Source organism: Camelus dromedarius, chromosome 8 (genome assembly GCF_036321535.1).
Source record: "Camelus dromedarius isolate mCamDro1 chromosome 8, mCamDro1.pat, whole genome shotgun sequence".
NCBI lineage: Eukaryota > Metazoa > Chordata > Mammalia > Artiodactyla > Camelidae > Camelus > Camelus dromedarius.
In genome coordinates, this window is record NC_087443.1 from 25,969,171 (window position 1) to 25,981,943 (window position 12,773).

The 12,773-nt window shown below is 40.9% G+C and overlaps 1 protein-coding gene across 1 annotated transcript in view; it reads left to right on the top strand.

Moving 5' to 3' along the window:
* Positions 1 to 10,365, top strand: part of DYDC1 (DPY30 domain containing 1) — a 43,241-nt gene extending 32,876 nt beyond the window's left edge. Inside the window, exons 9-12 of the mRNA XM_064487990.1 lie at positions 4,588 to 4,680; positions 7,065 to 7,118; positions 7,599 to 7,700; positions 10,284 to 10,365. Of these exons, the coding sequence (XP_064344060.1) occupies positions 4,588 to 4,680; positions 7,065 to 7,118; positions 7,599 to 7,700; positions 10,284 to 10,313 (279 nt within the window). The 3' untranslated portion in view covers positions 10,314 to 10,365. The remainder of the gene's footprint in view (positions 1 to 4,587; positions 4,681 to 7,064; positions 7,119 to 7,598; positions 7,701 to 10,283) is intronic.
* Positions 10,366 to 12,773: the final 2,408 nt, after the last annotated feature.

Genomic DNA, 12,773 nt, shown 5'->3' on the forward strand with positions numbered 1-12,773 from the left:
GAAAATATAGACATGGAAAATAGCTTCTCCATCTCACCTCCCATCCTGCATACTGGGCTAGAATATTCTGGGCACTTTAGATGGATACGCTGTGGAAGCCTTTGCTGCTTCTGAGTCTTCATTTTGCAGTCATTTGGCTTATTTTTGTGGGGAAGTTGCAGGGTTTTGAGTTGGATGTCAAACGACCATCCAGGTGGGTGAGCATCTGCTGCAGGAGCCCCGACTATGAGTTAGGATCTGCCCTGCCTCGTCCAGCTCCTGGAGCGAGCATCGGTCCCGTGTCTCTCAGAATAAGGGGAACTTTTCAGCAGTTCTCCTTCCCCAGGATAATTAGATCACAGGTTTGGAGATACTTAGCTTTCTGTGACTCATCTTCTTTACCTTGCTTAAATAAAATTTGGTAATACTAGAAACCAAACATTTTTCTAGCTGTATCAATGTGAAACCATCCCTTGTGCATCAGACCCTAAGCATCGTATTGGGGGTGGAAGATAAGTGATATTCTGCAGAAGATGTGATAGCCAGTTAAAGAAGTAGATTGGTGGGCAGAAATAGATGAGAGGAGGAGAAGGGGCGTGTGGAGAGATGGACCAGCTGAGAAGAACCTAAAAGAGAGCGAGGCCGAGATGAAGCAAAACAGAGGGGCCTCTCCATGCCCCCTGAGTCAAGTAGCTGGAGGGTCAGGAGTCTGCTCACCTGCCTGTTGGTTGTGAGAGCAGGTGTCCTCATAGTACTGCTGACTTGGAAGTCCTTGAAATTTTAAGCACTCTCCAGCAAGCCTGGGTCCTTGTGAACTGGGAATCATCTTTATTGCTGTTTTCTACTGAAGAGCTTATTTTGGAAGTAAAAGCTTTTTTATTTGAATATTTTCTAATGGTTTTACTCATGTGTGAAGAAAGCAATTGGCTTTCAAACATTTCCTGAAAATGTTAAGAAACGTTCTGTTGACGAATGTGGATGGTGTTTAACAACTGCACTTTGCATTATTGTTGAGAGATTAGAATTATTTCCTCCACCACTGTCTGAAAGTTGATTGAATAATATGTTCTTGCATTTCTGCTACCTAACCCATCACTTTTATCTTCCCTGGGATAATATAGGAATATAAAGAAATTACCTTTAACAGCCCTTTGTGAATAATTAGTAATCATTGTTTATTATCTCTATTTGTAAAAACTATTATTTTTTAAAATGCATTTTAAAACTACATTTTAAAATGCTCTTAGTGGAATGAGCTTATATTAGCTTGTTTATGGGGGGTGGCACTGGACTGACGGTGAGAAATTATAGCTTAGCAAACTCTTTCTTAAAGATATTTTATGATTTGCCGGTCAAGAGGCAAAACTAAGGCTATTATATATTATGTAGATAGAGCAAGAGAGAAAACAAATTTCTACATATGTTTTATTGATGAAGTAAAAATTTGAAAAAAATAATATGAATACTATTTTTTCTTTGTAATATAGGCTTTCTGCTGAGAAGAATTACATTCCTTTTTTAAAGATAACATTTCACTTAGTTGGAGTTCAAAGATAATGTTTCCTATCATCAAAACTGATAGAAAATGTTTATCTGTTAATGCTGATCTGTAGTGAGATTTTATGTATTTCATCTTTGAAAATATCTTTTCACACAGATAACTCCTACCAAATATTGGTATCAGTTCATGTGCATATAATTTTGAGCATATTTATCTCTTGGAAAGCATTTGTAGAATTCTGTTAGATTTTTCTCTTGATACTTGTCTTTCAGCATATCATTATCTTTTAGATTAATCACTTCCAGTTGAAGGTATGTAAAAGCTTCTCAGTTACACAGTTAAATGGATTTCGAAACGTGGAAGTTTCCTTTTCACTTACATCAAACCCTAAAAACACTCGGAGCTTGGAAAATATATCTGCCACAAATTGGTGTGGGAATGGAGATCTAGTTTCTTGTTTTGGTTTTTGACAGCATGGGAAGTGTATAAAGCAGCTTGACATTGGGATTCAGACAGTGTTAGTTGTTGTTGAAATGACAGTTTTTTTTGTTTCCTACAGTGTAAGTTTTACGTATAAGTGCCATTTTGCCTTATACTTTTTGATTGACTTGATTAAAAATCATTAAGTCTGCAGCAGAAGCTAATATCCAAAGCTATTTAATGTTTGATAATTGTGGTTGAAAATGGTTCTTCTCATTCAGAAAAACATCAGTCTTGGCCCTCAGTTCAAAAATTCATAATAAAATATTACCTTTGTTAAGCCCTGGAAATATTGGGTGGTAGGGCAAGTCAAGATATATTCAGCTTCTATTTCTGACAAAAATTCACAGAATTGATGATGTTAAATTCATAAGGGTAAATGAAGGTCCCTGTTGACACTGTTACTGAACTGAACTCAGGTCTGCTTGCCCAACGTGCAGCAAAGCCAAATGTACTGACACTGGACTGTGGTGAAGGAAAGTACAGTGTTCATTGCAGGGTGTCTAGCAAGGGAGTGGGAGACAAGCCCCACTACAACTTGGTCTTTGAGTAAGGGGTTTTCTTTAGGGGGAAGAGCCAAGAGTCTAGGATTATTCACCATCTTGTGACCTTTCTTAATCGTGGTTCTGGGGTCAGGATGTCCCCGGTTTACAATTCTCTGGCTAGGCGGGCCTTGGCTGAGGGGTCTGTTAGCTCATCTTGCCCTGGAGAAACAACCCGAGTGTCTATGTTAATGGTGCTATGTTTTAGTACATTAACGATGTTACTGACAACAGCAGTCTTAGTCTTCTGACTGGTTGATTAGTGTTCAGTTAGCACAGGATTGAGGTCCATGGGGACAAGAAATGGAATCAAGTTTTAGATAGATGAGTCGTAGGCTCAGTGAGGGAGCTTGGTGTTAGGGGGATCGGTTTCAGCACTCCTGGCTCAGTAGCACGATGGAGTCAAATGTTTTCTACAGAGTAGCTGCTGTTGAATCATACAATGAAAACTTCTAGGCTTTAAACTATATTTTCACCAGTTTTGTAAATTTGTCCAACTAAGCCTTTTTCTGTTCCATACATACATTCATTACCATTGGTCGTGACATGTCTTAGCAGATGTCACATGTGGTTGTACTGAATTAATGTTTCTCAGTGTCTTTGAAAATATTCTTGCCTGTAGTTGTCCCATGAAGACTGTTCATAGTGATTGATTTTTCAGTCAATTCAAACTCAGCATCGACTCCTTTGATAAACAACAACTGAGCAGTGTTGGGAACATTTGTTTACTCATCAAGAAAACCAGCCAATGGAAATCACTCAAAACCATTTGCCTTGTTTTTAATTGACTATTGATGTTGCTCCCGGTGTCATCAACTCTCTGAGCATCTGTTCTCACCAAAGGGCTAATAATCTTAAATATGTTTATTTTTCTTGGGACACTGAAATCAAACATGTTTTAATTAAAACACCATTGATAAATGTATTTCTTTGCTTGGTTAACAAATGAGCCACTTGGAAACTTAGTTTTGTTGCAACCTCAGTTTCATTTTTAATTTTTTTTTAAAGAAATTCTGCTCTGATTAAATAATTCTGAAGATTTCTGACCTTTACTTTCATGTGAGTTAAGAATATTGTGATGAGTGCTTATTCTGATGATGTTGATATCTAATGTATTTTTTTAGTACAGTGTCATTACGTGAGAAACACCATCCTTCGCCATTTAATTTGATAATAAAATAATCCTGCACTCCACTGTGTCTTAAAAGGGTGGCATTCAAAATCTACTTTCACTTGTCTTGATGTGATGGGTAATGCACTGGGAAAAAAAAAGTCCCAGTGTACTGATACTGTGGCACTTGGAACATTGTTATAATGGTGTCACTGTGATTTGTAGCCTGCTGAGAAACAGTGCGAGGCAATGAGAGCACCACCTATAGTCTGCTGCAGCTACTCAGCTGTGCTGGGTGGGGCAGAAGCCGTCACAGACAGTAACTGAGTGAGCATGGCAGTGCTTCAATAAAGCTTTATTTGTAGACACTGAAATTTGAATTGCATATCATTTTCATGTGTCATGAAATACTATTTTTTGGATATATTTCAACCATTTAAAAATGTATAACAACCACTCCTTGCTTGTGGGCTGTACAAAGATAGGCGTTGGCTCAGGCTTGGCCTGTAGGATTTTGTCTGCTGACCTCTGTCCTGGCATGGCTAGGGTGTAGGTTGAATTGGGACCAAATAGGTTGTTGATCATCTCTGGTGTCAGGTAATATTTTCTCATCTTCTATTCTACAACCAAGATTTGGCTACTTGAAGATCCATCTACGCTTAAAGAGATTTTATATGAGAAAAATATCACTGCAGTCCCATTTGTAGCTTCAAGAAGAATAGAGAAACTGACTTGATTTTAGACAAATAGTGCTTTTCCAAAATTAGCGATTAAGGAAGCTTCCTTTTTTGTTTTATGCTTCAGGAAATATTTGTAAAAGCTAATGTGTTGGGTGGGTGTGGCCATTTATTTTTGTAAGTTTCTAAAATTTAGGTGGGCATAAACTTGATATCCTGGGAGATTTCAGACTAATAGAGTGAATTCCTTGTGAATGATCTGACTCTAATACAGATTATTTATTTTTGAATATTCAGCAACAGCTGGCATTCCAGCTGGAGTTGGAAACGCAAGAAAAAGAGAGACAGAAAATAGAAGAACTGCAGAGAGTGCAACAAGAGTTGGAGAAGGTGATTTGAGGCTTCATGAACGTCTGTTTTATTTAAGGCCTCTTAGACTCCTTGGACTGTTTCTTCCAGCTGTCACAGCTTGGGGTTCGTAGTCTAAAACCTGCCACACGTCATTTGTGTGCCTTATATAACCTTTTCCATTCTCAGTTTACCTTTTGAAAAATAGGAATAACAGTATATAATAACCAATGTCTCATTGGACTGTTGTATGGATCAAATAAGATTGTGTGTATGGAGCTGCTCTGTGAGCAGTAGAGCTCTCTAATACTGATATTGTCAACGTTTTAGTCAAGAGATAGTTGTTCCTAATTATGGTAGCTGATACTGAAGGTTTAGGTCTTTGTACAATTGGGGGTATTCTGATTTCTGAGACAATAGTATGTCTCTTTTCTTCATCTTAGATATTCTATCAGTAATAATTTACATTTAATATATGTGGGTTCTTCATGTCTTTCTTCAAATTAACTATTCAGTAACTTATGTCAAAAAAGTCCATCTCCATTGACTGTGTCTCTCTTATGTCAAGCCTCCAGTTTGGCCAGTGTTTCCTTGTATCCGAAAAGGATGTGTCTTACAGGCCAAACTTTTGCGTGACTGAAATTATACTTTTCAACTGAATATTCTATATTGTATATGCTTACAGCTAATGTGTTACTCAAATGTTACTCCTTTATTTATTCCATAATTAAAAACAGAAGCAGATTTTATAGCATAGATTTATTAATGGCTTGGATGAGAGCATAATTATTTAAAGCAAATTTTAAAAGTTGGGGGAACCCTCCTACACTGTTAGTGGGAATGTAAATTGGTGCAGCCACTATGGAGAACAGTATGAAAGTTTCTAAAAAAGCTAAAAATAGAGTTACCATGTGATCTGACAATCCCACTTTTGGGCATATATCTGGAAGAGATGAAAACACTAACTTGAAAAAACACACGCACCCTAACTTTCATAGCAGCACTATTCACAATAGCCAAGTCACAAAAACAACCTAAATGTCCATTGACATATGACTGGATTAAAAGGTGTGGTATATGTGTATGTATATGTGTACACAAACACACACACACACACACACACAGGAATATTACTCAGCCATAAAAAATGAAACGTTGCCATTTGCAACATGGATCCACCTAGAGGGTGGAGCCACAATAACTTTAATAATCCATATTCCTACTGGCTTATCACCCCACTCCTTTCTCCTGCAAAGTACTACTGCCTGACCCCGTGCTCAGAGACAAATTCAGTAATGTCTTTTAGTCCTGGCCTTCTTGTGCTTTCAAAGACAAGACTTAAACTATCATTTGAAAAAAAAAATTGAAAAGATCCTGGATTGAGGAAAAGGATTGTATACTTGAACTGTGAAGGGCTCTGGTAGAGTTGGATCTTTCAGACCTTTGGGAGCGAGAGCATCAATGCTACCAGGGCTCTCGCCCCTGGTGCTCTCTCTCACTGTGGCCTTGTTTGCTGCACGTGGGTGAGGATCATGGTCTTGTAATGTTGTGGCTCCTACCATCTGAGAGGAGTGGATTCCTTTTTGGGAGTTTCAGTTAAGAATCTTGGGGAAGGATTGTGGCTGGCTTAGTTTGTGTCAAGTATCCATCTGTTGGCTGAGGGGGGACAGAATCCTATGAGAACACGGACTTTCCCACCAGAGCCATGTGGTTGTGGGATGAAACATACCTAAGAGAGGGGAGTGATCTTGAGAAAATAGTACCACATACGTCCCAAATAATCAGGGTGACTGTCTGTGTGGTCATGAGATCGCTTATCTTTGGACAGCCGAAATGAATCAGCCCAGGAACAGTTAGGTCAGCCTGCTGCCTTACAATGAAGAGATAGAGGCCCCAGCAAGGTTTGGCTTGGTTAGAAGAAGATTTTCACGTTCAGAAGGAGGTCTCCCATGAGCTCAGGATTATAGAGGGCATTGCCCAGGTACCACAGAGAGGATTCATGCATTGGATAGTGACTCGGCCAGATTAATTCCTTCTAAAATATCTACTTCTTTGCTGTGTATAAAGTTCTACTTAATTGCAAGTTCTTTTTAAAATCTCTTATTCTAAGGGTTCATTAAAATTTTTGCTTTTTCCCCACTTTTCACATTTGCTAGTAATTTGGCTACAGGTTTAATGTTTCAGCTCATTTCATTTTTTAAGAAATTCTATTTAACTATAGGCAAAGTGTGATAGTTCTCTATTAACAGAGTATTAAATGAGATTGCAGTTTTGTATGAAGTGTATTCAGATCACTGCTTTAAGAGTGACAATGTTTTTGCTGTTAAATTGATCATAACATAGAAGTAAAAATGCTTGAAAATTAAATATGGAATCAAAATGAAAAGTATATTCAGAGTATTTTTCTTCATTTTTATATGTTATAGATGAGAATGAGCTCGGAAAATACAGTGAGGGGCGAAGATACTTCACATGGAGAGGTGAGGAGAAAAATTATTCTACTTTATGGAACATGAATAAGTGTCCTGAAACGTAAAGCTTGGTTTTGATGCATTTGTGGCTACATTTTCAGTCAGGAGATTTTCAAAACTGATAGTCCAGATGCGTGTTCTAGTAATAGCGAGTCACAGATATGATGTGCCTTAGAGCAGAAACTCAAAGTGGGTCAAACCAGGGCGTTCAGTTTGTTGCTTTTATTTTTAAAAAACAGAATATTGTGAGATTAATGACCACATGATTACTGACAATGATATGTTTTAAATTTCTGAGTGTATTCTTTTTAACACATTTTGGCGTTTATTCCTGGAATTTTCTTGTCATTAGCAGGTATTGCTTCATCCCATTAATTGACAATGTTGAATTTTAATGCTGTAATTTAGAAATGTCTTATCAAAACTGAAAGAAACTTAATGCATTAATTTCAAAGTCATTTAAAGTGAATATGACTTCTATGACTGTAGGATGTAGCCGACTCAGGCAGAACGCTAGCTGAGATTAGTGATCGATATGGCGCACCTAACTTGAGCAGAGTGGAAGAACTCGATGAGCCGATGCTGTCTGATGTAAGTAGTCTGAGGAAGGTGTTTTGTGAAAAGCAGCTTTTTTTTTTTTTTTAACTTTGGGAAAGCCTAGTACATCTGAGGCCAGGGTTGATTGGCAAGGGGGCCTTTTGCTTCACAGAAAGAAAACCAGTTCCCTGGGTACTGACATATTCCTGATTGGCCTTCTGCCCTTTTGTGCAGTGTGCTGTTGGCCCCAAGGGGGTGCGTGGGCACATGTCTGGCTCCGCACACATGTGTGGGCACTGATGGGGACGTTGCTGGGAGTTAATGTTGAAGTAGTAATGTGCCCTCTTGCGCAGAGGGGGATATATATATTTTGCAGTGAAGTTTTGAAAATTTCAATATCTCTTCAAAATATGTATTTAAAATCATGTGGTGAAGTAAACAATCAGTAACTTAAATTTTGGGGGCCAACATTTTGGTTCTCAGTAAGCAAACCCTGGAGCCAAATAAATATCCTTACGAGAGTGCATGCTTTTACAGCATATAAGCACATTTGCTTATTTAATAAACATACAATATTTTCTGTGTGCCAAACATTGTGCCCAGTGCTGTTATGAGTGAAGCAGGTAGTTTTTGACCTTGTCTAGGGGAGAAACAGACAACTGGACAAGCAAGTAATAGTCACTGTTAGAGTGATAAGGTAATTCATTGTCCAAACCAATATGCTTTGAGAGTGAAAGAGGGAGCTGTTGACAGTTGAGCCAGATCAGCAGGTGTAAGCTGGGACTGCCCTGGCAGAGGGTGCATTTGGTCACCTTAATCGTCAGTGTGCACTGACAAAGTGGGACAGCCGCCCAGCTGAGGAACCTTGGTCAGGGCAGGCTTCCCGAAGGAAATCAGCTTTGGCGCTCAGTGGTGGGGTGGAAGGCTGAGAGTGCAGAAAGTGTGAGGATGCAGCTTGGGGAGAATAGAGAGTGGGAGGCCAGGAGGGATGGAGACAGCCGGGGCCAGACTGCGAAAGGACTTGTCATTGTGCTCAGATGTTTATATTTCGTCCTAAATGCAGTGGAGGCCCGTATGATCAGAACTGCATTTTAGGAAGGCCATCTGGCTGTAGCATGTAGAAGAGAATGGAGTAATAGATTTGAGGAGGCCCGCTACTAGATTTCTCTCTAGATTTTTACTCTTTGTAGTAATCTAGAGAGAAATGACACTGGTGGCCTGAAGGAGTAAATGGTATTTTTAAGAGCTGTTCAGAAAGTGGAGCTGGAAGGACTTGGTGCTCATCAGTCAGTGGATACACTTTTATTAGATGTCTGCTGTGTTTTGGTACATGCAAGAAGCTAGAAAATACCAATGAACAAAACAGACTGGGTTCCTGCCCTTTGGGGGTCGATGGGCCAGTGGGGGAGGTGCTCTGAGAGGACAGAGCAGAGAAACCTGACCTGGCCTGGATGAGTCTTCTCCAGGAAGTGACGTATAAGGAATTAGCCTGACTATAGCTCAGTGGTAGAGCACATGCTTAGCATGCACAAGATCCTGGGTTCAATCCCCAGCACCTCCATTAAAATAAATAAGTAAATAAATAAAACCTAATTATCTCCCCCCAAAACAAAAACAAAAACAAAAACAAACAAGGAGTTAACATGAGACAGGCCCAGCGGACGGAGAGAGCAAGATGCCTTCAAGGAACTGGAAGAGTCCAGTACCATGGCTGGGGCCCGCGGAGCTAGGAGAATGGTGTGATTTGAAGCTGGAGAGGTGGATAAAGACCAGATCACACTGGGTTCTGTATGTCTTGTTAGGGTTTTGGACTGAAGTGCAGTAAGAGTCATCGAAAAGGTTTATGTAAGGATTAAATATGTGTTTTTAGAAGGTGGAGAGAGGATTTGAATGGGCAGGAGTGGAACCGGGGTTATTACAGTCATCCAGATGCAAGTTGTCCAGGGAGCAGGCAGCAGAAATGGGGAGAGCTGAGTGGATCCGATGTTGGCTGGGAGGATAAGGGAGAGAAAGAAATCAAGGATGAAGCCCCTTGGGCAGCTGGACTCTTCACCATTTTTTGAGCTTTACCATTCGTTCAATTGAACATATGAAGAGGAAGTAGGTTTTGTGAAAATAATGGCTTTGGTTGTGGACATGCTGAGTTTCAGGTGACTTCTGAGGTTTGCAGGTGAAAATGGCCAAAGATCAGTTGATGTATGATACAGGTCTGGAGGACAGGAGAGAGGTCCAGGCAGGAGATATGAATCCAGCAGTCACTGGCATATATGCTAAGTGGAGCTAAGGAGGGAGTAAGGTACCCAGGAGAGCAGGCAGAATGTGAAGTGGGGCGCTCAGGGCAAAACCATGGGAAATCTCAACATTTAAGGGGTGAGTACGGGACCCCAGCAACAAAGATAGGGATAACAATAAGAGAGACTAGCAAAAGAAGTAGAATGAAGGATGGGTTAATAAATACATTGAGAACACAATTAAATTATTATCTTGAATTTGGATTTTATTTGAAATAATCTGAAACTATCAAAAAAACTTCGCTTACATAGTCATGTAGAAATTACATAAACTAATTTTCTGTGGCTTGTACATTTTCACAATTTAATTTTATTAAAGCATATTCACTTTTTATTTTGTTTTTAGGTTGCATTAAACATTGATCAAGATTTGTAGGATCAACCAACCTAAGAACAATAAATTTTTCTTCTTGTTTCAAGTTTCAGAATATGAGGTCCCCAGTTGTATTTTTTTTCCTCCAAACCTGAACTCTATCGTTTTCCTTCCAAAGACAGCTTATAAATGGGCTTCCAAGGTGGCCTTAAGATACTGTTTTGGATTCCCCAATGCCACTGGTTATTTATATATTCCATTGGGAGAACAGGAGAGAGAGTATCCCAGAGCAACCAAAAGGGGCAAACGGGAGAGGAGCTGAAAAGAGTAAGTGCGTCTGTGTGAGAACAGGATTGCCTGAGCTGAAGGACTAGTCCGGGAGGCTGTCACTGTGCAGGGCTCAGGAATATCCAACATGCTTTAGATACAGTGTTTCCTCCTGGGAGTGAACAGCAAAGATTTCCCCAGTTCGCTGGGAAGTGGTGCTTTGTGGTATCACTTAATCCGTGCTTATTGATGGGGCTGGAATGGGGAGGGATGCCAAGTTCCCAGGTACAGAGAAGCATCATTTCTTCTGGAAAAAATCAGTGGGCAAAAGTACTGTGCTGCTGTTCAAGAAATCACTGGATATAGGCCATGCATAGTGCTTCCTTGAATGGGCGCTGGGTGGTCAGTGGACCCTGACTACACTCTCAGCCCCTTGGAAGTTTCAGGTCTAGCCTTGAGCTTTAGGAAGAACCTTGATTCCTTTATAAAATTCTTCCAAAGCTGAATTTATGCTATGAGTCCTTTCCGTTCTTCTGGAAGGGTATAGGTGTGGAAACATAAATCCGGGGAGAGGCTTCTTTAAAAAAGAATTCTGTTTTTGATTGTAACGTACTTTTCCTGAGGCAGTGAGAGCAGAACAGCCTTGTTGCTTAAATGGGAAAAGAAAAAGGGGAAAAATAATGGGAAAAATATTGATTGCATTAAAAAGAAATGTTATCTTATATCAGTTCTGTACTTTTTTGAGAAAAAATGTCCCAGGTTCCCTGGAGCGATGACCTCTGTGTTAGTCAGGCTACCGGACCCTGGGTCCCCTTCACAGATGCCCTGCATTCACTCCACCCAGGCAGGAGTGTCTAAGGTAGCATAGAGTGTCCTTTGAGGCCTCAGCCTATGCAGGCACCATCATGGAGGGCTCGGTGTGGAATGGAAGGACAGGCTCAGAGGGCATCTGGGGCTCAGCACAGCCCATGCCAGCCTCCAAAGGGTGCAGTCTGGTGCTGGGATTCGACGGCAACAATCTTGTTGTTAGCCAACACTCAAAAGTCTTAGTCAGAGTGAATCATTGTGGTTCTGTGGCAGGGGCTAGTTTTGTTTGAAGAGCTCCCAGCCAGAGCTGGGCGTTAAGAGGGAGGGAGAATGGGATAAGAAAGGGGATGAAACAGACTCAACCTCGGGGAAGAGGGCCCTAACGGAGATTCAGCTGGTGATCAGGGTGCCAGGCAAACGGGCCAGTGTAAGGGAAGAGGCTCCTGTCCCCACAGGGAGGTGACTCGCAGGTAGAGCAGATGCCTGTTGCCCGTGGGGCCTGGGGCCAGGCTGTCGTCTGTGGGCAGGCAACTATGCCAGTGACGGCAGGACTTATTTTAGACCCACCCGAAGGATGGGGTGGGGATGGTTCCTGTTCTTGCCAACTTTTCTGTTGCTAGGTGACATCTTAGGCTTGGTTGAGTATTCTAGACTTTCCTACTGATCTGGGCTCATGGAACGCAAGGATAACAAGAGGAGGAGGAAATGGATGAAAGAATGGAGAGATAAAGGATCTAAACAGAAGTAATTAAACTAGACTTTCTCATCGCAAAAGCTGAGGTAGAACAGGCCATCAAAAATACAGGTGCACTAAATAGACACTTTGGCTGAATCTTGAACGACCGAGTGTTGTCTTTTATTGCCGTACGTTCACTGTCTTGACAAGTGTTTTATGTATTTTGTCCTGGTTTCAGTTGTTTCACATGTGAGGGTAAGTCCTGTCCCTTTTAGACCATTTGGCTTGAAGCCAAAGATCAAATACTGTAGACTTTTTCTGATGAAAAAGTGTTCCTTTGCTATAGTCAACTTCCCCAATTAAGTTTAATGTGATTGTTTTCTGAGAAAAATTTTGGGGATACTGGAGGGACCTAATTAATGACTAGTCTCTCTTATGCTGTTGGAAGCCAGACAGAGGGGCCAAATACGAGTCAAAGAATCAGCTTTACAGGTGCTAAGACTTCATCAGAGAGTGCACTTTGAACAGACACCGGGCCAGAACCAGATGTTTTATTCCTACCGGCTGATCTGAGGAAAGCAGGGAAGTGCAGTTCCCTCCGGTGTCAGGTGGAGAGCCCAGCCGGCCTTGCTTCTCCAATGCGAGACTGAAGCACAGAGCGGCTGTGGTCAGTTCTCATCGCTGAGACATTCAGGAGCAAGGGCTGGAAGGCCTGGCTGAACATGGGGCCTTTACCCCAGACCAACTCATCCTTCTCCTAGGAGAAGCCAGAG